The sequence below is a fragment of the Glycine soja genome, chromosome 11 (genome assembly GCF_004193775.1).
Source record: "Glycine soja cultivar W05 chromosome 11, ASM419377v2, whole genome shotgun sequence".
Lineage (NCBI taxonomy): Eukaryota > Viridiplantae > Streptophyta > Magnoliopsida > Fabales > Fabaceae > Glycine > Glycine soja.
Window position 1 is genome coordinate 36605682 of NC_041012.1, and position 26023 is coordinate 36631704.

Genomic DNA, 26023 nt, shown 5'->3' on the forward strand with positions numbered 1-26023 from the left:
TCTTTGAACTACCCTGGTTAGATCTCCATATTTTTATACTAAGCTTATTAACGTATACTTAACTTTTTCACAGATTCATTAAATTATTTATTTTATTTAATAATTTATAATATATTTAAATTAAAATATACAATAACCAAATAAAAATGAAAATAATTCTTTTAATCAATCACGTGATACTCTAAATCTAGTTACTTTCTATGGAAGTAATGTATTTAAGCAAAAGTGCCAGATTAAGATTTCCTATTCCTACGTGGAACCTCTGAATACATATTGTATATCATGTGCTTAATTATAAAGCAAAAACCTATGCAAATCCCAGTTTCTTGCCATTGCGTCACAGCAAAACATTCCCTCTGTCACCAAACTTCACTCTTAAGAAGTTACTTGTTGAAATCCCAAGCCTTATCTCTCTTATCTTCCGGAAACTCGTATATTCGTAACTATCACGTATGTTTTAAAAAAATCACAAGCACCGCACCTTCTGTGACCTTTCTTCTAACTAACTTTAGTCCCTGATGAAACCAAGTACCACAAATTAAGTTAAAAGCTGATTCATCAAGTTTCAGTTACTGTTTCTTACAAGTCATGACAACACTCCCTTCCCTCTCTTTGGTTCTACTCAAATTAATTAGTCCATTATCATCACAATGCCTAACTATATGGCATAAAATAAATGCAATTTTAACAAACCTATATGCTTCAAAACAAACAGCTGATCAAATGAGAATAATACAAAAGGAAGCAGAAAAGTTCTGTGGTCAATAATGGATGTTATAGTTCAAGAAGACATGTATATGTATAATAATTCCAAGAATCATGATGAACAAAAGCTACCACTTTTGCACAATATTATGGAGGTGCCAGATGATGCAAAGAGAAGCCTCATTCAGAGAGCCATGAGTCAAGCATTTCAAAGCACAGCTCATTTGGCGAATCTCTTACCAACTGGCACTGTTCTCTCTTTCCAATTTCTGTCTCCAATTGTCACAAACCAAGGAAACTGTGACTTGGTTTGCAAGTTCATGACTTCTATGCTTGTGGCTCTTTGTGGAGCCTCTTGTTTCTTGCAATGCTTCACTGATAGCTTCAGAGATGACAAGGGGAACGTTTGTTATGGGCTTGCCACATTCAGGGGCATGTGGGTCATTGATGGATCAACCACAATTTCACCTGAACTCGGCGCGAAATATAGATTGAAGCCTATTGATTTCGTGCATGCTGTGATGTCAATTTTGGTTTTTGCAGCAGTTGTTTTGTTTGATCAGAATGTAGTGAGTTGTTTCTTTCCATCACCTTCAAATGAGGCACGGGAAATCTTAACGGTGTTGCCTGTGGCCATTGGGGCTTTTTGTAGCATGCTTTTTGTGGCGTTTCCTACACAGAGACATGGAATTGGTTTTCCACTTTCAACAAAGTAAAAAGTTGGGTCATTTCTGTATTTATTTGTATGGACCATTTTCAAGAGTGTGATTGATTGGGTAATCAATTCAATTTTATTGTTCTGTAACACATTATATGTAAAAGGAATTCAATTGAATTTCATTGTTACCATGATAATGGTCTTACTGATATTAGAATTTATAAACTCTACATATTATTTAAATTTCTTACTACTAGCATCTCGACCGGGGTTCATTCCATCCGATGACATCTAAATAAAATTGAATTTAATTTTATTCTATTAAATGATTTTTTATTTTTATTTTATCAAATTAGACTAATTTAATTGATAACACTGTTAAAAAATTTGTGGGAGAGAATTTGAGTGTAATTATCACATAATATATTTTGGAGAGGAATAAAAAATTTGAAGTGTGACTAAATCTCGAACTTAAGATTAAAGACCTGACTTTTCTTTTGTCTTTTTTCGTGTTGTTCCGATGTTGTTCCTTCAAAACGATGTAGTTTTGAAAATACAACTTTCAAAATGACGTCGTTTTGGAGAGACAACACGAAAAAGGACAGTAGAAAAACCAATTTTCAAGATTAATTCTACACTTGACTGAATCTTATATCTCGGGATTTTTAAAAACCCTATGGTTGTTGAAAAAAAAATTCATTTATGTTTTTTACCGAGGGATAAAAATGTTAGTCAATTTATGGAATTTGATGAGGGGATCGGATTCAATTCTCAACATGGATTCATCCAAAGGGTAACCCTTTACAAACTGGCAACAGACTATAAAGAATAATTACATGTGGACCTAACTATAGACAAAGCTGGATCTATATACATCAATTCCATAAAGATAAATAAATACACAGTTCTTTGTTTTCCCTGTTATAATCTATACATCAACTTGACATTTTAGGCACTGATTCTAATCCATCACTTCTTTCACTAGCTAGTAGTTCAAAACGAGCCGGTATACTAGTTTGTTGGCAATAACATCTGTATAGAGACCCCTATGCATGATTTATGACAGATTCAAGATTCATTATCATAATTCCTTTAATTAAAATGAACATTCATGTGTGTGTGTGTATATATATATATATATATATATATATATATATATATATATACTTTCTGCAAAGATAAGATTTATTGTTAATTTATTTTGTCATCAGAATACTTCAGCATTAGCTTTCCCTGAAAACCCAAACAGAGGAACTGTGTCAAACAGTTTCTTAGCTTCCCATAGCCATCATACGCACGAAGTCAGGAAGCAAACACTTGAAGAAAACATTACGAATAAACAAAACTACGAATGCTATAACTTGTCTCAGAGTTTATCCATGCAAGTACTTATGGCAAGTTTAGAAAAAGTGCAATTTAATTCAACAGCCATTTTCTTTCTTAAGTCTTTACTAATATGGCCGCTAACAGCTTAAGAAATAAATATAAGTATGTTCACACGAACAAATGTCAAGTTGTTTATTGAAAGTGTGATATAACTTGTGGAATTTAATACAAAAACAATATGCATTTTAACTTTAGAAAGGTCACACAAATAATCCAAGCGTTCCTAATTCCACTAGGCACCTATATCACTCGAGTTGTAGGTTGGAAATCTTTAGTGGAAAAGAATTTGTAACTTGAACAGAAATTGAGATTAAAATTTAAGAAGAAAATTATCATTGAAATCCATAAAATAAAACGCATATACATAGGATTATAACTAATTTAAAAATTCCTAAAAAATCGTATCTCCTATTAGATTGATTGAGATTTCATTAGTTACCTAACATAATTGAAAGATAAAAATCTACAGCAATAACAAAGAGTCAATATAAAACTTATTAAAAATTTAAATTTTGAAATAAGGCAAAATCTCAAAATTCAAGCACTCTTCCTTGAGATTTGTCATGCCAAGCTTTAACTTCATGAATTATAAACTTGATTTTGGAAGCGCTTTAGTTACTATATCAACAAGTTGCACATTAATATCTTGGCCTGAATCACTGTCATCATAGTTATTTAATTTAACTCCATGCCAATTTTTGTCATCTAAAGTGCATCTTGCATGAAATCTAATGATCCCAACTTGATGTGACCAATCTTTTGTGCTAAACAGCATTTATACAACACTAAGATTTTGATCTAGTTTTACAATAAAAGAACATCTTTGAAAATCTTGACTGATATAGAAATTATCTCCTTTCCTTTGACTTGTACAATTTAATCATTTCCGAACTTGACTTTTGGTTGAATTAATCTACAAATAGAGATAAAAATTGATATACATTGGGTAGCGTGTAACCATCATCAACGAGCCAAGTATTCAATTCATGTGATGCCATAGATAAATGTTCATCATCAATTTTGCATGTTGTTCTGGTTGCTGATGAGATCATTTTTTCTTGATTATGTAATACTTTTTATTGTGTTTCCAGTTCCAACGCCAACATCAACTATGAAATGGAGGTCTTCATAAACAAATTTACAATCTCTCAATGCCAACCTTACTACGTCAGAATAATCATTTTCCATAGCATCATTGAAGGTCTTCATGAGTGGGATTTTGATGAATAAAATCCCAATAGACTCCTTGACCTAATGCGGTCTCAAAGATAGCGTGGTCATCTCCACAAGTCCATTTCCCAAATTGATGCTATGAAACAATGTAGCAACTCAACCATGGAACATAAACATTATAATTTTGACATCAGACTTTATCTTACACTTATATTTTAATAATTCTATTATTCTTCATCAAATTTAATGATTGCAAAGAATAATTGTAGCCATTTTTTTTAATTTCAAATTTTTAAAAATATTAAATTAGATATTCAAACCACATAAATATTTTTTGTCTCTCAAAACACAACTCTTTCCATTTTACTAAATCTTTCTAAATAACTACCGAGTGAGTAAATTAACTTGCGCGGGATTACAACCAGAAAAAAGAATTGGGACAAGATTATTTTTACTTAATTATTAGTCTTTATTTTGAGTACATGATTAAATTATACCATAAATAAAATCTCTCTAAAGTCGTTCAAAAAAAAACTCTCTAAACAAAACATTTTATTTTATTGAGTCATTCCTTAATTAATAAACCAATACAACTTTGGATTAAAAAAATGTAGAAACCTCAGATCGAAAAGCAAAGGTCAAGTTTAATTGAGTTGAGCGAATATGTGAGAGTGGACGAAAATTATATTTTTGAAGTAATTTGAATTAAATATATATGAATATTATAAATTATTCGAACCATAGTCAATTTAATTATCTGATATTCATTGTGATTTTGTGACACGTTGCTATCCCGTAATAAACTCTATATTTTTTTTTTAAAAAAAAAAATACTATATACCTGCTCGAGTTGTCACTGGGCACTCCTGGCTCCGTGACATCTTTACATTAGTAACAAACACACAATAAGTTAACAATTCCACTTACAAAATAGTCAACATACAATGCCACATCCATCCAAGGCAGCATCTCCAACCTGAAGCAGGTTGTTTTTTCAAGTTGAACACCCATGCCACATTTCTCATACACCATCATTGATGTTTTTATTCCTCACAACTAATCATAACACAAGCTAATTAAACTTATTTATGGTTTACTAATTTAATTTAATTTGATTTGATTTGGACTACGCAAAAAAAGAAGAAGAAGAAGCTTGGATCACATACAAAAGTGACAAAAAACAAAAAGGAAAATCATCACATTCCCTCCTCCCACTTTTTTGTATTATTAATGTTTATTTAAAGCATGTATAGGCTTTTGGTGAGAAAAAGGAGCCATTCCGTGACATTAATTACAGTGATTGAATAACCTCCGTCACAACTTTTCCAAGCCATACATAGGAGAGAAAGAGGAGGCGATAAGGCCTAGATTTGAAGAAAAGGGAGCACACATATACTCTCGTGTCTTCACCACCAATCATCCATTCCACCCTAGAGACAAATCTCTCCCCAACAGATAAGAGGACCCCACCTATCTCTTCACTCAATCCTCATCCTCCTCTCACCTCCCTCACACTATCCTGCTCCTTCAACATCTCTCACCCTCCTTTCTATCACCCCACACATCAACGGCAACCACAACATTTAGTGTCGTGGGAGATTCTTCTTCAACTAATAATATAGTCAAATATTTGGAGCCTTAGTTTTGTCATCTACTATGATCTTTATATATAAAATTTCCCATCTTGAACGTGATTAGATTTGTTAAAGATTTTATGTGGACTAATAATTTGAATAAGTTAAAATACATAAATAATCTTTTCGTTAGAGTTAATACAAATTATAAGAGAGGTACACTCGACTCTTTTACACTGCGAAGCACCAGATCCAAACCCCGAAAGAACAAAACCGTAACTAGAGCCATAGGTACTAAAACGAGAAAGCCATATCTCTTTCTCACACAGACACACTCTCTTCTTCTTGCTATTCCTTCCTCGTCATGGAGTCGCGAGTGCTGTCACGCGCCGGAACTTTGTTCTCCCTCCCTCACCTCCGCAAGCTGCCGCGGGAGGTCGGCGCCGGCCCCTCCCTCGTCACCGTGAAGGCCGTGGGCTCCGTGGCGGACGGCGGGAACCTGATTTGGGGGAGGCAACTGCGCCCAGAGCTCTGCTCGCCGGCGCTGAAGAAGGAGGCCGTCCTCCTCCGGCCATGCCTCGCCGCCGCCTCCTCGCCGGCCGAGGGCAGTGATTCCGCCGGGTGAGGTCCGTTTCATCCGTTCTGACTCAGCGAACTCGGCCACGTCACTCTCCTAACTAATGTCATTCAATTTTTTCATTTTTTAATTATTATTATCACAGAGAAGCAAAGGTTGCTCCGGCGGGGTTTTTCGAGAAGTATCCGGCTCTGGTGACCGGATTCTTCTTCTTCACGTGGTACGTCACGTGACTCTGTTCTTATTACACGCAAAAAACAACCTATGATTGTGTCGTGTGCTCCTGTTCTGTGTCTCTTACGTTCCCTAAGCTTAAACTTTTAACCACTTAACAGATAGACTTCATGTGTGGCTGTGATCGTTCCGAGTGTTGAAATTACGGTTTTGTCCTTTTCCTTTTCTGATGCAGGTACTTCTTGAACGTGATTTTCAACATCCTTAACAAGAAGATCTACAATTACTTCCCCTATCCATAGTAAGTTATAGCGATTATGTGTATTTTCAACTTTGTGTGGTGTTAGCTCATGAATTTCATGTCTTGATGTTAATTGTGATTGGATCCGTGAAATGTTATGCGCAGACATGTTTCTCTGTCCTTTGTTAACGTCGGTTGTTAAGTGAATAAGGTTTTTTTTTTGCTGAATTGTGAATAAGGTTAATTTAAGGAAATATCTCGATTTCGTGTTTCTGGATTATTATATTTTGCTCTACAATGACTCTTTGGTAGTGTCTGTGCAATGAGTTAGAACCTACTGAATTGAACTGAACGTAATTAGAGTAAAACATGGTATAAGGGTAAAAATTATGTGTATTTTAATTAGTTTTAATAAAATTGAGGATAATAAAACAAAACGTTTGCTTTCTGTTCGATTGGATTATTTTTTTCTTTTTTAATCCAAGCACACTACTACTAAATTGACACTCACACTTGGGAATAATAGCTAATATGGTTTTGCTTCTGAATTTTTATAATTCATTAATGAGTTTAATTTTTACACATTATTATTATTATTATTATTATTATTATTATTATTATTATAAAAAAGTATACAGTCCATTAATTTGAAGTTGTGTGTATGGTTTTTGAAAGCGTTATTATTTTATTTTTTTCTTTATTGAAATCGTTATTATGAACGGTAATAATCATACAATTTAATAAACCTAAAGGATTGGGACAATGGTTTAAAGTCTCATTCCCTGCGTTTACATGAATAAAAATGATTAATTTAGCGGAAATTTTTTTGTTTGATTTCCATTGTGTGTAAGATTTTCTTGAGTCAGTGGCACACATCCATGATCCTCTTCCCCAAGATAAAAAAAAATCCGTGATTTGAATTAGTATCCTAGTGTAAAGTTCCACTGCATTGAGTGGGATCAGTGAATTAGTATATGACCTAGTGAAAACATCCGTGATCTCTTACCCAACACAAAAAAAATTACAATGTAATAAATATTTAGATTGCCACTCTGTGTAAATTAAATGCTTCATTAATATGCATTAATTTAAATGTTAGCCATATTTGAATATTATAACTAATATTTTATCCTGCATTTATTAGATATTAGATTATTATAATTATAAATTATAAATACAAACAATAAAAAAATATTCCCGATTTTCTCGTTGACTATGTTTTTTTCTTTTGTTCCACATAAGTTTTATTTTTATTTTCTTTTTGTTCAGCATCAGTTTTGATTTTAATTAACTATGCTTTTATGCAGCTTCGTATCGGTTATCCATTTATTCGTGGGTGTGGCGTACTGTTTGGTGAGCTGGGCCGTGGGACTTCCTAAACGTGCTGTAAGTCAAGTTCAATATTTCCCAGCCCAGAATCCAAAAAAAAAAATCACATTGCTAAGTTCCACTTCACGATTTTTCTGGATTGAACCTGTTAATCGATTAACAAATTGCAAATTTTCATTGAATCTACATTTTGTCACACTATCTATAGTTTCATAGTAAACATGTTAGAACATTTGAATGACTTAAATATGTTTTTTTCCTATAAGTTAGTGTGTTTTTTTGTCCTGTAAGTTTATTTTTTCTAATTTTAGTGGTTGTTTTTTTTTTAATTTTAATACCTGTAAAATATTTTACTCATTTTTTAGTCCTGTAAGTTTGTATTTTTTCTATTTTGGTTCCTAAAAGTGTGAACTTATGGGGACTATAAATGAAAAAATTAGTATCTTAAAGGTACTAAAATTGAAAAACTTAAAACTTAGAAGAACTAAAAATAAACTAAAAAACTTATAGGAACCAAAATTGAAAAAATATCAACTTACAAGGATCAAAATTAGAGAAAGGAACTTACATGGACGAAAAACATATTTAAGTCTATTTGAATTAAAAAATGTAGATAAAAAATTTCTCTCAATTACTATATATAAATAGTAATATACTGATTTGTAATGTGGCATATGGTTGGTTCTGTAGCCTATAGACTCCAACCTACTGAAGTTGCTCATTCCGGTGGCTGTGTGCCATGCATTAGGCCACGTGACCAGCAATGTCTCATTTGCTGCAGTTGCTGTTTCTTTCACTCATACCATTAAAGGTAATAAAAGTTTGAGATATATACGTGAAACTATATATATATATATATATATATATATACACGTATCTACTTTCTAACATTAATAAACTTGTGTTTCAGCTCTTGAGCCATTCTTCAATGCTGCTGCTTCGCAGTTCATACTTGGCCAATCAATCCCCATCACTTTGTGGCTGTCACTGGCTCCTGTTGTTATTGGTAACATCCCTCTTGTTCATTCAATTGAGATACGAATCCTTTGTCCATTCTTGAGAAAAATGTTAGCAACACATTTTCAATCACTCTCTTTCCAATTGGCTATAATTCATATGGGTCCTAGTAAACATGTGGATCTCATTCTCCATTTAGTAGGTCCCATTCTCAATCTCAAACTATTGATAGTGGGATCTAAATTGAATTTCAACTGATAGATGATAGTATGTTGAAAAGAGAGTATTGTTCTTTCATTAATGCATGGACTTTTTATAGGTGAACTGTCAAGGTAAATATTTGTTTCAGTTTATTGTAAATAGATTATGTGACAATGCAGGTAATATTTGTACATTTGCAGAATATTTAGTAAGTGGAACTTAACATAATCTTGCATATCATCTAATATACAGGTGTGTCCATGGCATCTTTGACCGAGCTCTCATTCAACTGGGTCGGCTTCATAAGTGCTATGATTTCAAACATTTCCTTCACGTACCGAAGCATCTATTCAAAGAAAGCCATGGTTATCTCCTATGCTAGATATACACTTCTAAATTTGTTTGAATTTCTGATTTCTATGAAATTACTTTTATGTCTTCAACTCTTCATACTATACTGACTATTGCTCTTTCATATTATTATTAAATAACTCTTTGTACAGACTGATATGGACAGTACCAATATCTATGCCTACATTTCCATCATTGCTCTAATTGTGTGTATACCACCTGCCGTAATTGTGAGTGAAACCTGTCTAAATTCCCCTTGAAAATTTAATTTGTATTGTCGATTTTATATAATAAGTTGCTTAGCTATTGTTTTTGGCATTGCATCCGTGATCAATCATTATTTGATACCACAGTTGGAAGGGCCTACACTGTTGAAGCACGGCTTCAATGATGCTATTGCTAAAGTAGGTTTGGTCAAGTTCGTCTCAGATCTCTTCTGGGTTGGTATGTTTTACCATCTCTACAACCAGGTAAATCCTTCTTTTTGATGCAATAGTTTAAATTTTGGATGAGTTTGAAGATTACCTTCTACTTAAAAAAAGGTATTTAATGGAAAACATTACATGTAATATGTTAGGATTTTAAGAAACGAGTTTTCATTTAATAGTTTTGATGTTTAAATTCCTAAGAGAATTCATCAGCATTTTTCTATACTAAAATGTTGTTTCAATTAATTTATTTTGTCCTATTTCCACCTGGGAGGAGTTTCTTATTGACTATTGTTGCTCATCTATTAAATTCCTTTCGCAGAAACACAATACGTTTTGAGTTTGAGTTTGATACTTTGATATACTATCTGTATAAAAAGATTTACATCATCAATTAATTAGAAATTATTTTAAATATGACTTTTAAAATAGTTATTATAAAAGTTAACAGTTTTATCATGCATAAAAATTTATGATTTGATAACAGATTGCACATTCTAATTAAATTCATATCCTATTCTAAATTGGCAATGATATATATCTACATTTTTTGTCGCCATAGGTGGCTACCAACACACTGGAGAGAGTGGCTCCTCTCACTCATGCAGTTGGGAACGTACTGAAACGTGTATTTGTCATTGGATTCTCTATTATAGTCTTCGGTAAATATCTTTATCTCCCTTGATTGCTATTAAACTTTAACTTTCAACAAGTGTTTATTTATTGCTTTTAAACATTCTGACTGGGTAATTGCTTCATACAGGTAACAAGATTAGCACCCAAACTGGTATTGGAACAGCCATTGCAATTGCTGGTGTGGCACTCTACTCGTTCATCAAAGCCAGAATGGAGGAAGAAAAGCGAGTGAGTATTGTCTTAATTTATTTGTACCATAACTGCATATTAAATTGGTTGAAACTTGAAAAGTTATTGTTCATTCGCAAGTATAAACCACTTTCTGCATAGATGCTTTATAAGTCACCACTATATATACTAATATACTTTTGAGGAGTGTCACTATATTTTCTAACACATTTCTTGATATACTCATTTATTGATTAAAATTTATTGAAAATTATAAAATAACAAATGAAGCTCATTAAATTAGTAGGAGTAAGACTTGCACAATTTTGTGTTTTAAATAAATTTCAATTACAACTGTGTTTAAAAGAATGAATTAGCATTTATCTAGTTTTACTTTTCCACCAAAGAATGTTATTTTCAGTTTTCTTTTTTACTCTTTTCTGGGTCGCTGGTTCGTTTAAGCATAAATTGTTGATCACAATTTTTTTAATGAGTGCACCTTTTTTATTTTTTTGGTAAGATTGAAATGCACTTTGAATGGATTTTACCTCTACCGTGGTCTTCAAAATATCTATGGACCACATATATAGCAACACGAAAATACAATTAACTGACACAATTTTCTTTTGGTTTTCTTGTCAGCAAGCAAAAGCAGCATAAGAGGAAAGTCGTCAACCTGGAGGATGTCTTGCACTGTAAATCACCACAAATTTCCTTCAAAATAATTGAGTGACTGGTTCAGTGTTGTACTATCCTTGTGATAGCGCCCTTTTATTTTTCCTTCTATTTTTGTCAAATATTTTCTTTTTCCTTTTTTTCCTTTTTCTCTCTTCATTCAGAAAACAATGTCTCGCTGCTGATTATCAGTCTTCTCGTGTTGACTGGAAAATGTCGTACCCTTGATTCCCATAAAGAGCTATTGAAACTATTATATTAGCTGAAAAATGATCAGCAATCTACTGCAGTTGAATCAACTAGTAGGTTCAAGTTCAATAGTCATGTTAAAAAAATCTAGGCTTGAAAAGATCATTGCAGATAGAAGAAAATATATAATTGATTTAGAGAATGAATCTGAGGGAAATATTATTCTGATTGCATTAATTGAATCCAGTGGTGTACCCTGTTTGATATAGACATGTTACAATGACAGATAAACAACTAATGGAAGAATAAGTTAAATAACTCAACCAAAAAACTTTCTCATATAACTTTTCTAAAAGATGAAAGAGCTTTTACAAATTAACTGATGCAAAAGTTAATTTTAATTTGTGGAGAATCTCATTTCATTTTGTGTTTCTTATTATTTTTCTCCTAGAAATATTTTGGGAGAAGTTTATTCAGATAGATCCAACCTGTAAGATTATCTTGATTGCTTTCCGATGATGCTCTCGAGGGAAATGTATGAACTGGCAGACTTTATTTCCTGAGAAGGATAATTTATGGTCACATATCGATAAAATGAGGGGTTAGGCACTGAAGCTCAACCATGAGTAGAAAGCTAAAGACCAACAATATGGATTAGATTGTCATCAACATAAACTAGGATTACAATGTTGGAAGAAGCAGTGAACTTCACAAAACAAGGAGTCACATTTTAGCTACAACAAAATCTTGTAAAGCTTGACACAACTTGTGAAGCCAAGGAACTTGTTTAAGTAGTCTATAAAGCACTTTTTGGGTGGCTTACTTACACACCAATGATTAGGAACTAGTGATAAAACTCGAAGGTTGAGTCATGTAGATTTGAAGGTAATCATTCAAAAAGTACATTGTTCACATCAACTTGGTGGACATGCCAATCAGAGGAGAAATCAGTACTAAGAATAATCCAAGTCAAATCATACTGGGGATTTGAACTTTGAAGGAAATCCTTGTCAATTTGTCAAGCTTTATGTTTTCGAAAGGCACCACCGAACATTATGGTTGGTTCTAAATACTTACAACCAATAGCTGTCTTGTTAGGTGATAACTCAATCAAGGTCCATGCATTGCTGTGAATCAAGGCAACCTATTGTTTTTTGCATGGCTTGAAGCCATTCAGATCTACCTTCGCCCTATTGGTCATGAGATGAACATTTTTGGATGATTATGATAGTTGGTCCTCTAGATCAGAAGAGGAAAAATGAGTAGATAACTTAGTGGTATAATGATATTAGTAAATGACTAGCATCTATGTTAGTAGATGAGGAAAAAATGAGTCATTTACTAGCATCTATATTAGTTGCATCCATATTAGTATCAGTACACATAATTGAGAGTGAACGTTGAGAGAACCTTGGCGTGGAATGTAGAATAATTAGGGATGGAGAGAATAATTGAGAGGGATAGATGTGAAAATGTAGGGGAGAAAAGGATTGGTGGGAGACTTTAATGGAAGAAGAGATTCATCAAGTAGTTCTATAACATGTCTTGAGACATAAGAGGATTCCATTTGGCGACACGCATACATGACCTTTTTATGTTATGTACTCTATGGTGGTGAGATAATTTGTTTTTTAATTAATAAAATGTTACTTTATTAGTTTTGTTAAGATTTGAACATATGGCCTTCTCTCTCTTTTCTTCTATCTTTTCAACTATTGGATGAGTCTTATATCTTCATGGAGCAAATGTTACTTTTATTAGAAATGTTAATGAATTTTTTTTTTATCCATCGTCATCCAATGAGTAGATCGCAAGAATAAAAATTGGATCTGGTCTAATAAACATATTCATGAAGAAGAAAATTACTCGTTAAGGATTCTAGCTTTGGTTTGGATATCTACTCAAAATTTTAATATTGTTATTTAATATGAGTATAGGTATATGAATATCTTATTTATCTATCACATTTCGAATGATATTTAATATAATAAATTTAAAATAAAAATAATATTACAAAAATTATTGTGCATAATTTAATGTGTTATTTAATTTTTCTTTACTATGTGTTATTCTATATTCATGATAACGATTGTAACTATAACTGCAAAAAGTTACATTAGTTATAACACAACCCATGTAGAAGTCATTTTTCTTATACTTATTATCATTATCATCCATGTCAAAAAGTCAAAATCACCTATTTCTAAAAAATAGTTTTGAAAATTATCTAATTTGATATATAATTTTACAGAATCACCTAATTTAATAAAAACGTTCTAGTTCTTCTTAGATTGCATATGGTTGCTATCTAAAAAGCCTATAAAAAGGTCAAGCCCTTTCTCACACAAGTTTGGTTATATGCAATTTTGTTGAGTCAATTTTTATTTTTTTTTATTTTTATTTTTAAAGCAAGCAACTTTGGGCTCTTATTTTAAGGGATATGATCCATTGACACTAAGTATAAGTTTATAGGACTTACACTAAATATACATCGTTAGTTTAAGTTAATCCTATGATTTATAATATCTTAATAAATTTAGTAACTCTTACATAAAATATGACTATCAATTAGTTAACTATAATCAATCAATTAGATTATTTGACTATTTTTTTAACTATTTATAAAAATTATTAATAAAATAATGTTTTATACAAATGTTCCACGTAATAAAGTCTATATTTTTTCCTACTTATTATATACATCTTTTTACTGTTAATATAGGTTTAAAAAATACTACATAATGCTTTTGCAATGCATAAAATAAAGAATACAAAATAATAAAATTTATAAATAATTTTAAATTGTAATTACATTATACGTTTATTTTTTTAACGAGTCAAAAACAAACTGTTGTCATGCAAATAATAAATAAAGATAAATAAATATATACTTTACTGCATGAAAAATAGTAAAATTATATTTCTGTTAATAATTTTGATAAATAATTAATTTGAAAAATCAAATCAATTAAATGATCTAATTTATTAATTAAAGGTAATTAACTGATTATTATTAAATTATATTAAAATTGTTATATTTATTAGGATATTATAAATCATAGGATTAATATATTCTATCGGTGTAGATTTAGAATAAATTTTTAGACTTAAATGGATCCTATCCTATCACTTCTTTTAAACTTTTTATATAACAGTACTTACCAAATACTTGTTTTTTTCATTTGATCCTCATCCTCTCATGACATGAAGGGGCAAATCGGGCAATTAATGAAAGGCCCAAAGAAAAGCCCAATTCTTAGGATGTGGTCCCAGGCAACATAGGGGACCCCACAAAACATAAACGTGAAACATCAAGAGATCCCAAATCACTGAAAATCAACGAAACCGAGCCTCAGCTGAAAACGAAAAATCAAGTTTTTAAGAACCAATCCGAAGCAGAGTCAGCAAGCAACTCATTCCTCTCTCTCCCTCCCTTTTGCTTCGTAAACCAAAAACCACACACACCACAATTTGCATTTTATTTAGGAACAAAACAAAAACAAAGCAAACAAATAAATTAAAATAGAAAATCCCAGACAAGAACCTCCGAAAAATGTTCATCAAAATTAATACACCACTTTGAAAGAAAGAGACACACAGGCAGCAAACATTTAATCTTAGATAAGATAGTTTTACTTTTACTTTTAGCCAAAATGAAAATCAAAACCAATGCAAATTTTAGATATTAGATAGAAATCTAAACTAAAGGAAGATTTAAGATAAGAAATAATAAGAAAGGCATATTTTTCTTATCTTTGGCGTGTTATTGATTTTATAGCGTTCGTTAAAGTCCTGTTTGACAGGAACTACAAAACACACCCCACTCTGACACCGTCCGTTCACAAAAAAGAGAACCCAAATAAATTTAAAAAGAAAAACGGATTATTATTCGACGAAGAAAAACATTTAAAATTTAAAAAGAGAAATTATTATTATGAATGAAAGGTGGTGGTGGAATTATAGTAGTAGTAGCAGTCAAGAGCAACAACGAGTGTTGTTGTTGGTTTATTATTTTTGTTTTTCGATTATTAATATTCTTATCTTACTATTGTTTTTCTTTTCTTTTCTTGGTTCTTTTATTCTTCTTCGTTGTTCTATCTTTTCAATCTTCACAAAATGCTCACAGCTTTTATATTTTACCCTTTATCTATTTGTTGATATTGTTTTCATCCCTTGTGCCTTTTCATTCCTTGGCGATTACGAAATTGGGGTTTGATCCAGAGAGAAAGAGAGAGAAAGACATAAAATTTAAGGAAGAACAGGGATTGATTTTCCATAGGAACCCTAATTTTCTCTTTCTTGTTCTTTTGGGGTTCTGCAATTTGTGTGGGGTTTTGTGAAGCGGTGATCGGAAAGTCTCGATCTTTGATCGGTTTTCGTCGATGGAGAGCGAGGCTTGTTCAGAGGGAGAGAATAATCTGAAAAGGGGTGGCACTGATGATGATAGCAATGAGAATAACAACAACAATAACAATAACGGAAGCAGTGGAAAGATTGTGAATTGTAATGAGGGGCAGAGCAAGCCCAAGCGCCAGATGAAAACCCCCTTTCAACTTGAAACCCTCGAGAAGGCTTATGCTGGTTCGTTCTCTGCACTGATTTTTGCAATTTTTTTGTGTTTTTGTTTTGTTTTGATTTGATTTTTTGAGTAATTTTTAAATTGGGGTTTATTTTCTGTTTGTTTGAGGGGATGTGGTTGATTTTGTTATGTTTTTTTTTTTTTTGGCTTGATTAGTGGATAATTACCCTTCGGAGACGATGAGGGTGGAGCTGTCTGAGAAATTGGGGTTGTCAGATCGACAGCTTCAGATGTGGTTCTGCCACAGGAGGTTGAAGGACAAGAAGGACTTGCCGTCTAAGAAGCCACCGAGGAAGGTGCTGGCAGAGCCATTGCCGGATTCGCCAAGGGATGACCCTAGGTTGGGCCTTGAGCTTGCTAATGAGTATGGATCCGGGTCCGGTTCAGGTTCCAGCCCGTATGCCCGAGTGGAGCCCCTGAATGTGGCTCCTCTGGGTGTGCCTGGTTATTATGAGTCCCCACAGGCTAAGTTGGAGCATAGAGCAATTGCTTGTGTTGAGGCGCAGTTAGGGGAGCCATTGAGGGAGAATGGACCAATTCTAGGAGTAGAGTTTGATCCATTGCCACCAGATGCCTTTGGGGCACCTATAGGTATATATACAATCATAGAAACTTGTGATCCTTATCTTAACTTGTTAACTGAATGTTGCTGTTTCTTTTATCTTGTATGTTGTGTTTTGCATTTCTTAGGTCCTGATTTAACTTGGCATGCTTGAATTTGTTTATCTTCCCTGCATTGTTTCTCTAACTAGGCATCTTGAAAAATTCTGACATAGATGTGCTTTATATTTCATTTGTGTAACTTTCATATATGGCTTTGCTTTCCATCTTTAGGGGCGCTACTTTCTAATTTAAACAATTGCTAGAAACAATAGGTAGAAGTTGTCTGTGATAGGTGCATGCACTTTGTTTGGCTGCTGACACTCCTTGTTGTATATTTCTTTTTTGTAACAGCAGTTACAGAACAGCAGAAGCTACCTAGTTTTGCCTATGACAGTAAAATATATGAAAGACATGATGCTAGAACAAATAAGGTTGGTTTTCTTTCTTCTATAACAGTGTAATCTTGGTCAATAGAATGAAACTTGTCTTGTATTGCATATTGATCACAAATTTGGAATTTTGGAGATAGCTATGTTGATTGAGCACCTGTTTTAAATGCTTGTCCATTCTCTCAGTGTATAGGTGCGTATTCATTTAGTTCTGATGCTGTTTGGTCTTTTACTTCTTCCTGAATTACCGACTGGCAGTACCAGCTTGAAACAGGATACCTGGAAATTTTGTTTTTGATGAAATGGTGAATTTGTATTTTTTACTTAGATGCTAATTTTGTACAATGGAAATGGAAAAGGACACTGGTGGTAAGGTTGGAGGTAGCCTGAGCTTTCATTGCTTGAGTTGTTAATAGCATGTGTATATTTTGGTGTTTTTTTATCAGCAGATTTTAGTGTTTGCTTGGTTAGTATATCTTTATGATGTTTAGTTTGAGTGTCTTTTATCTTGTCTTGATGTGCAGATTATCATTTTAAATGCTCATTCAAATTTTTATACAAATGATCTTCAAAGTCTGTGTTTTCCTTTACAGTACGAGGAACTGGAAAACCTGCTGCTATTCTTTGTTTAAATTATTTGTACAGATGGCGATGCTTATTTTTACTGCTTAGTTCCTTTATTTGTGTTTTGAATTGAAATTGAGCTCCTTCATTCTAGGCTATGGCAAGGACATTCCGTGACAATCAATTTCTACCAAACAAGTCTGCCATTAGGTCTGATGCTTCTGGACAGTTCAGCCAATCTCATTTACATGATCTAGTGGAAGGTTCTGTCAGAAATCCTCCTTTTGCACATGGAAATGAACATCTACCTAGAATTCATGCTACTAAAGGTCATTCTTCTCGTGTTCGTCTTTTGTCTCAACAAGACAAGCAATTGATTCCCTATCAATCTCCTTCTCGGGATGATGATGTTGCCCCCCAAAGGGAAATGTACCCAAACATAGCTAATGTTGGAAAGAACTCTCACTTTACTGATCACCAAATTGTTGGGCCAGAAAATCTCCATGCTCTACATAGTGGACAAGTTTTGCATAACAATGCAACACGGATTGAGAAGAAACGAAAGGTATCTTAGCAATCTGTAGTAGTTAATGTCATAATTTTGCTCTGTGTTCAACTCTTTGAATTATTCACTATATTCTTTGCAATGGATGATTTTATAATTTTGACTATATTTATGTAGAGCGATGATGCCCAAGATGTTGAAGCCCATGAGATGAAAATCCGGAAAGAGCTTGAGAAACAAGATAACCTTAGACGAAAGGTTTTATTATTGAATTCAGTTTAGCTTGCTATCACAAAATTTTATAGGGGTTAAAAACGAATCACATTCACATTCTTTTAACTATTCTCTTTTTCCCCTCCTTTTGTAGAGTGAAGAGCGGACAAGAAAAGAAATGGAGAGACAAGATCGTGAAAGAAAGAAGGAAGAAGAAAGATTGATGCGTGAGAGACAGCGAGAGGAGGAAAGAGCAAGACGTGAGCAAAAACGTGAAATTGAGCGAAGGGAAAAGTTTTTGCTGAAAGAAAATTTAAAAGTAATCTTTAAGCCTTATGATGATAACCTTCTTTTGACTAATATTTAGACATCTGAGAATATTTAATAATTTTCACATATTTTATCTTAAAAGGCAGAGAAAATGAGGCAAAGAGAAGAGCTTCGCAAAGAGAGAGATGCAGAGAGAAGGAAAGCTGCTCTTGAGAAGGCGACTGCTCGTAGAATGGCCAAGGAATCTATGGAACTTATTGAGGATGAACAACTGGAAATGATGGAGTTGGCTGCCTCAAGCAAGGGGTTCTCCTCTATTGTCCATCTTGATTTTGATACTCTGCAACACCTTGAGTCATTTAGGGGTGAGCAATTTTTTTTTATTTCTGTTTTTAATTGTACACAATTGGTTTCTTTGGGCGTTCAGTATTTATTTGGAAACTAAAAGGGGGAAATGAATTTCTACTTTAAGTACTGAAACTTTATTCTTATATTGTAGATTCATTGAGTGTTTTCCCACCAAAGAGTGTAAAGCTAAGAAAACCATTTGCAATCAAACCCTGGATCAACTCAGAAAATAATGTTGGCAATCTTCTCATGGTATGTTGACATCATCTCTTCTGCTTCTTTATAACATGCATAGTGTACAAATTCCTTAATTTACCACTCATCATGTTCTCTATTCTGCTCTGGTCCTGACTCCTGACTGATTATTCTTACAGTTCCTCTTGATTTGAAATAGTAGATTAATGCTTTTGTGTCTGCTTGTATAACATAGTTAAGGACTTAAGGTTGTTGAGGTTAAATGTTGTGTGTATGTTAGACTAAGATCAGGTTAACCTGGATATTTTCTTTTGGTCTTTTCCTAGTTTGTTCTTTTATCTAGTTTTGATATTGCATTTGAAATGGTGAATTATTGGGCATCTATTCTTCTGTGTTCTATAATTGAAAAGTTATTTTCCTGTTATCTCGTTGGTGTGTGGAGCTTGTTTGCTGAATCAGCAGTTTTGTAGATGTACTGATTTCCTTTCATACTTTAGATAATTGCTGGAATTAAGGCTTCTAAATTTAAGGTTTGAAAGCTGTACTGGTCTATTTCAGGTTTGGAGATTTTTTATTAACTTTGCTGATGTTCTGGAGTTATGGTCTTTTACTCTAGATGAGTTTGTTCAAGCATTTCATGACTATGTAAGTCAGTCTGGACTTCGCTGGTGATTTCATGCTATCAGTTTAACTATTTTTTTGTGCACTCTTGCTCATTCTGGGTGTTCAAATCATTCTATCCCAGGACTCAAGATTGTTGGGTGAGATACATGTTGCTCTTCTTAAGGTGATAATAAAAGACATTGAAGATGTTGCAAGGACACCTTCTACAGGATTAGGAGCGAATCAAAATGGTGCTGCTAACTCTGGAGGTGGCCATCCAGAGATTGTGGAAGGGGTAAGTTCAATGTTTTCTAGAATTTCTTTTTTATCTTTTTCAGAGAAATAGTAGTTTTATTTAGTGGAGTCCAGTCTTATAATTTTTTTTATGTCAGGCATATGCATGGGGTTTTGACATACGAAATTGGCACAAGCACTTAAATCTGTTGACATGGCCAGAAATTTTCCGACAGCTAGCATTGTCTGCTGGATATGGACCACAGTTGAAGAAAAGAAGTATTTCATGGTCATATGCAAATAATAAAGACGAGGTTTAGTTTTCTTTATTTTGATTTATTATTTTCAGATGCAGCTTTAAAGATTCCTGCGATACATGAATACCTCCATAGTTTAATGATTTTAATACAGTAAAATACAATTAAGATATAATTTCAATTTGTTGATTTCATTTTTAGCAATTTTCTTCACCCTGAACATTTGGAGACTTTTGTTACCATTTTTGTTTTGCATGCATTCATTTTATTAAACAATTAAATGCTTTCATATGTGATTGGGGGTCTTAATGTCATTGTATCAAATAAGTGGATTAAAATGTATATTTAAATGCAGGGCAGAAATTGTGAAGATATCATTTCTACACTTCGTAATGGTTCAGCGGCTGAAAATGCAGTTGCAAAAATGCACGAGAGAGGTCTGTTAGCCCCTCGAAGATCTAGACATCGATTAACTCCTGGTACAGTTAAGTTTGCAGCATTTCATGTTCTCTCGCTTGAGGGTGAGAAAGGATTGAATGTACTAGAACTTGCAGAAAAAATTCAGGTGAGTTGCATGTCCATATTATGTAATCTTTTTTATTGTCAGGTTTAGTCTTAAATTGTTATGTCTCTGATCAATCAGAAATCTGGTCTTCGAGACTTGACGACCAGCAAGACACCTGAGGCATCGATTTCTGTTGCTTTAACAAGAGATGCCAAGCTTTTTGAAAGGATAGCTCCATCAACATATTGTGTACGTGAGGCATTTAGAAAGGATCCTGCTGATGCTGAGTCCATTCTTTCAGATGCAAGAAAGAAAATTCAGATATTTGAAAAAGGGTTTCTAGCTGGTGAGGATACCGATGATATTGAAAGAGAAGAGTCAGAAAGTGATGAAATTGATGAGGATCCTGAAGTTGATGATTTAGTAAATCTGTCAAGTGCTAACAGAACATCTGAACAGTGTGATGATTTCTCATCAAATGGAAAAGCAAATTTGGGTCATAATGTTGAACTTCAAGGTGAGTTTGATAAGGATCTACCTTGTTTTCCTGAGAGTGGTTCCAAGAATGCTGATGCTCCAATTGCTGTAACTGGACAACCTGGTGCTGTTGAAGATCTGAATGTTGGAAATCTTGGTGAAGATAATATGGAAATTGATGAAAGCAAGCCTGGAGAGTCATGGGTTCTTGGGCTTGCAGAAGGAGAATATTCTGATCTCAGTGTAGAGGAACGTCTAAATGCTCTTGTTGTGTTGGTTGGTGTGGCAAATGAAGGAAATTCAATCCGTGTTGTTCTTGAGGTAAACTTTTTTCCCTATAATGTATGTATTATGTCCTTAAGTTATTTTTTGTATTTTGTTTATCAAATTGACATGAGAAGTTGTTCAGGATCGTTTGGAAGCAGCAAATGCTCTGAAGAAACAAATGTGGGCCGAATCACAAGTAGATAAAGTTCGTCTAAAAGATGATACTTTCAGTAAATCCGATTTTCCATCTATCAATGGGAATAAAGTTGAAATACAATACTCTTGTCCGGTCATGGAGGGCAAGCAAAGCCCATTGATTGGCATTAATATTGGCAACAACAACAATAATAATAATAATAATGTGCCCTCTCCCAGCATTGCAGAAAATCAAAAAGCAGTTTTTGGTGCACAGAGCCAGTCTATTGAAAAGCACTCTTCTGCTCAAGATCTATGCACTGGTCCAGATAACCCTCAGACTCAGTCACTTGGACAATATTCAAAAAGGTCACGTTCTCAGTGGAAATCTTATATTTCCCACATGGCGGAAGAGATGTATGTCTACAGATCCTTACCCCTTGGGCAAGATCGCAGACGTAACCGTTATTGGCAATTTGTTGCATCCGCTTCTTCCAATGATCCTGGTTCTGGCAGGATATTTGTTGAATATCTTGATGGCTATTGGAGGCTTATTGATACTGAAGAGGTAAAACTGCTTAACTGATTGGCTAGCCAAAGATGAAAATGTTGAGTTATCTTTGGTGCTTTTTTATCTTTAATTGCCAATAACTTGTGAATTTAAGTGTAGCTTTATGCTTCGTCTTAATTGTTATTGTTTCTTAAACCAATCCTCTGCAGGCCTTTGATGCACTTCTGAATTCACTCGATTCACGTGGGATCAGGGAATCTCATTTGCGTCTAATGTTGCAAAAGGTTGAGAGTTCCTTTAAGGAAAATGTTCGTAAGAATACCCAATGTTCCAAAATTGGAAGCATAGGTGAAACATGTGTTAAAAATGAAGCTGATGAAACAGATTCCAGTCCTGATCGGCATACTGGATCTGACAGTCCTAGCAGTACCCTTTGTGGCTTGAACTCTGACACTTCAGAAACTTCATCATCCTTCAAAATCGAGCTTGGGAAAAGTGAGAGTGACAAGAAATCGGCCTTGAGAAGGTATCAAGATTTTCAAAAATGGATGTGGAAAGAATGCTATAACTCATCTATATTGTGTGCAATGAAATATGGGAAGAAGAGATGCAAACCTCAGGTTGTCATGTGTGATATCTGTCTCAACCCTTATTTCTTTGAAGACTCCCATTGCAGTGGTTGCCACCGGACATTTCCCTCAAATAGTGGATTTAGTTTTTCTAAACATGCATTTCAATGTGGAGATAAATCATCGAAAGATATTTGTATTTTGGATTCTCTTCCCTTGCGGACAAGATTGCTGAAGGCCATGCTAGCTTTTATTGAGGTGAGTTGATGGTGTGCTTTACATTCTTAACGTCAGGCCCATTGCTTTCTTCATTTAATTTTAGAATGTTACTTTTTAAGGGATATATTATATTCACATTCTGATTTACAGGCATCTGTTCTGCCCGAAGCATTAAAATCAAATTGGACAGAAGATATTAGGAGGCATTGGAGTGTGAAGTTGAGTAAATCATCTTCTATTGAGGAACTGCTACAGGTTTGCCATTTTTATTAAAATTTTATCTTCCATATCTTTCCAATATTTTAAAAATTAAGAATCAATATCTACTGTCATTTCTAAATTTAACAATCCATTTTTCAGATATTGACCCTACTTGAGAGAGCATTGAAGCAAGACTTTTTATCATCAACCTTCTCTACAACAGGGGAACAGTTGGGTTTGAACAGTATGTCAAAGAGTGCTGCACAAACCTCTACTGATCCTGAATCAGTTGCTGTACTTCCATGGGTTCCACTGACCACTTCAGCTGTGTCTCTCAGACTTCTTGAGTTTGATGCATCCATTGTCTACGTACCGCATGAGAAACCTGAACCTTGTGAGGAGAAAGAAGATAGGGTATACATAGTGAGTATATTTTATTTTTCCTCATCTTCAATTAGACTGCTTTTGCTCAACTCTTAATTTGGTATTACCTTTAAAGGTTGCCTATGATGAGTCATGCTGCCATTTTATATTTTTATCTCAAAAACAATGAAGATGAACTATTTTGTCAAGACATTCACCAAGCAGATTGGATGTCAAATTTTCTGGAAATCAAGTCCCTTTTGTTAATATTATGGGGGCAAGGTGTGTTTGTTTTGCTGGAAATTTCTTGTGTTCACCAGTTTGCTTTCTTGCAGAAGCTTCCTTCAAGATATAATCCTTCTAAATCTAGTAAAGTGGCTGAAGCAGCAGACTTGGACCGTGATGAATTCATGAAAGTTAAATCTGCTCCTGTGAAAATAGTGCAAAGCAACAATAAACGAGGACGAGGGAGCCGTGATAAAGGACGGGGTAAAAAGCTATCTAAAACCAAACAAAATACTGGCCGTCGTGGTGCTAAAGTTGCTGGGAATGCAGGTCAGAGGATTAAAAAACAGGGAGTGGGATCACAAGGACAAGCTGGTGGGCGTGGTCGCCGAACAGTTAGGAAAAGAAGAGTGGGGAAGAAGGCTGTTGAAGATTTGTTGATGGGCCATAGGGATGCCAGTCATAGCTCCAGCATTGGTAGAGAATCATTGAGAAGCTTGGATGATGACTGGGATGATGAAAAGGCAAGTCCCATGACTCCCATCCACATGGGGGCTGCTAACAGTAATAACAGCATTGAAGAGGTTGAATCTGATGACAATGTCGAAGCAATGGAATCTGATGACAATGTTCAAGCAATGGAGTCTGATGACAAAGTCCAAGCAATGGAATCCGATGACAATGTCCAAGCAGCAGAATCTGATGACAATGGCCAAGCTGTGGAATATGATCAAGGAAACTGGGAAATAGGTTTTAATGGTGCCCCCAGCAGATGGAGTAGGGATTTGGTAGGAGGAATTAGCGATGAGGATGAGGATGAGGATGCGGAAGCTTCTGAAGATGACAATGACAATGGCATTGGCATTGAAAACAATGAGGAGGAGGATTCAGAGGCAGATGCTATGAGTGAGGAGGGTTCAGATGGTACTGCAAACAGAATTGTAAATGAAGAAAGCTCAGACTCGGATGTCTCTGAAGATTCTTCTGATTAGAACATTGTTTTTTTAAGGGAAAGGATCCTCGAGTAACATTTATTTTCTCAAAAACTTAATAATGGAAGAAATGGAGAGAAAAGGAAACAGAGGATCTTTTCTCGTTTTTTAAGGCTGCGTTACATTTTTTCCCCCTATACTGCAGCCAGCTTTACAACGTACCTGAGCTCCAAAGTCATGGCAAGGCTTCATAGTTCATACTAGTTTTATGGTTGAGTAGATTAATAGTGTATAATAGGATATATAAACCCGCCCATTGCGTGGATTCTTAAAAAAAAATAAAAAAAAATTAATATCATTATACAATCAATAATTCAAGAAAACAATTCAGAAATTTGCTTCTTTCTCCCTACCAATAGATATAGTAATGATCGTTAGATGATATACTTGGACATTAATTGTTCATATAATCTTCGGCTAAAGCCCTTACACGGTATTTTCTATTTAGCAAGTAAAATGAATCTGATAATTATATATTTTGTAAAATTGGCCATCGGTCATGGAGTTATGCTACAAATAATAACTTCGTTCATTTTTCTATCAACATGCATTTTCAAAGAGCAACTAAGACTATTGCTAATTGAATCCGAACCTCAATTTATACAGTGTGTCTCAGATTGACCAAAAGAAACAATTTTCAAGCAGCCATGTCCTTTAGCGTGCTTGTATAATAATTTAGAGTCAAAATGCTGTTAAGCTTCAGTAGTTGCTCTTTTATATATATGTATATATATATATATATATAGCAGCATGTTTTGCTTTGAATTTTGTATTTGTAGTTGACCTTAACAATTGATGACTTTTTCTTCACCTAAGAAAAATGCCATTTCCAAGTCTTTCGAATCTTTCAAACAATGTTATTTGTCTACACGTTGGAAAAGAAAATAGTAGATAAGCACAAGTGAGAAAAGGAATAAATATGAAGGAGACGAAGTGGTGGTGTGGTAATTCAGTGTAGATTGTGGATTACAAACAATTTCACTAAAAAATGGTGATTCAAAAGGTGGGTGATAACTGGTTAGAGATGGGGAAAAAAGAGTTCTCGTCGATTTGTCATTGATCTCGAATGATTAGTTTTGGACTTTTAAGAGGTTATTCTGATTATAAAAAAAGTATTATTGAGTTATTAAACTAAATAAGAGAAAAGTTAGCGACTCTCTTTCTAACACTCTCAAAGACTCTATAATTGATTAAAATTTATTGAAAATTATCAATTTTAATAGGTTTTGCTTCTCATTTAATATAAATCAAAGGAATCATTAAATAAGAAACCAGATTTATCAAAAAAAGTGATTTCCCATAAATTCTAAGCCATGGAGAGAGTAAGAGAATCTCATAGAAAGTCTTGGTGTCATTTCTAACCAAACAATAATGAGA

At 33.9% G+C, this 26023-nt stretch overlaps 3 protein-coding genes across 6 annotated transcripts; all 3 read left to right on the forward strand.

Annotated features, from left to right (window-relative positions):
* Nucleotides 1–613: 613 nt before the first annotated feature.
* Nucleotides 614–1579, forward strand: LOC114373681 (protein DMP4-like). Its single transcript, XM_028331196.1, has one exon. It carries the CDS (start codon nucleotides 768–770, stop codon nucleotides 1419–1421), a length of 654 nt encoding a protein of 217 aa, XP_028186997.1. The 5' UTR covers nucleotides 614–767; the 3' UTR covers nucleotides 1422–1579.
* Nucleotides 1580–5785: 4206 nt separating this feature from the next.
* Nucleotides 5786–11532, forward strand: LOC114376446 (triose phosphate/phosphate translocator, chloroplastic-like). Its single transcript, XM_028334564.1, has 12 exons — nucleotides 5786–6117; nucleotides 6219–6293; nucleotides 6483–6548; nucleotides 7796–7874; nucleotides 8508–8628; nucleotides 8728–8823; nucleotides 9228–9340; nucleotides 9479–9556; nucleotides 9680–9796; nucleotides 10317–10416; nucleotides 10518–10618; nucleotides 11201–11532. Exons 1-12 carry the CDS (start codon nucleotides 5861–5863, stop codon nucleotides 11216–11218), a joined length of 1221 nt encoding a protein of 406 aa, XP_028190365.1. The 5' UTR covers nucleotides 5786–5860; the 3' UTR covers nucleotides 11219–11532.
* A 3684-nt stretch (nucleotides 11533–15216) lies between these two features.
* On the forward strand, nucleotides 15217–24980 carry LOC114375949 (homeobox-DDT domain protein RLT1-like). Of its 4 annotated transcripts, none has more exons than XM_028333822.1 (18): nucleotides 15217–16003; nucleotides 16158–16592; nucleotides 16953–17035; nucleotides 17712–18122; nucleotides 18240–18320; nucleotides 18430–18594; nucleotides 18688–18910; nucleotides 19045–19145; nucleotides 19647–19733; nucleotides 19834–19986; nucleotides 20084–20239; nucleotides 20538–20747; nucleotides 20826–21485; nucleotides 21574–22134; nucleotides 22287–22904; nucleotides 23016–23120; nucleotides 23226–23489; nucleotides 23768–24980. In XM_028333822.1, the coding sequence occupies exons 1-18, from the start codon at nucleotides 15805–15807 to the stop codon at nucleotides 24644–24646; spliced, it is 5391 nt and encodes a 1796-aa protein (XP_028189623.1). In that variant the 5' UTR covers nucleotides 15217–15804; the 3' UTR covers nucleotides 24647–24980. The 4 variants fall into 4 exon arrangements, with proteins under 4 accessions (XP_028189623.1, XP_028189621.1, XP_028189625.1 ...); XM_028333820.1 differs by having other exon boundaries at nucleotides 15221–16003; nucleotides 23765–24980; XM_028333824.1 differs by having other exon boundaries at nucleotides 15222–16003; nucleotides 16959–17035; nucleotides 23765–24980.
* The last annotated feature ends 1043 nt before the right edge of the window (nucleotides 24981–26023 follow it).

Bases quoted from the DNA above. Each gene is read 5' to 3' on its own strand.
- LOC114373681 (XM_028331196.1), top strand. From the start codon at position 768: ATGGATGTTATAGTTCAAGAAGACATGTATATGTATAATAATTCCAAG.
- LOC114376446 (XM_028334564.1), top strand. From the start codon at position 5,861: ATGGAGTCGCGAGTGCTGTCACGCGCCGGAACTTTGTTCTCCCTCCCT. The intron at 6,118-6,218 runs GTGAGGTCCGTT...TTATTATCACAG, and splicing joins GAGGGCAGTGATTCCGCCGG to AGAAGCAAAGGTTGCTCCGG. The intron at 9,557-9,679 runs GTGAGTGAAACC...TTGATACCACAG, and splicing joins GTATACCACCTGCCGTAATT to TTGGAAGGGCCTACACTGTT.
- LOC114375949 (XM_028333820.1), top strand. From the start codon at position 15,805: ATGGAGAGCGAGGCTTGTTCAGAGGGAGAGAATAATCTGAAAAGGGGT. The intron at 16,593-16,952 runs GTATATATACAA...TCTTTTTTGTAA, and splicing joins TGCCTTTGGGGCACCTATAG to CAGCAGTTACAGAACAGCAG. The intron at 18,595-18,687 runs GTAATCTTTAAG...TTATCTTAAAAG, and splicing joins TGCTGAAAGAAAATTTAAAA to GCAGAGAAAATGAGGCAAAG.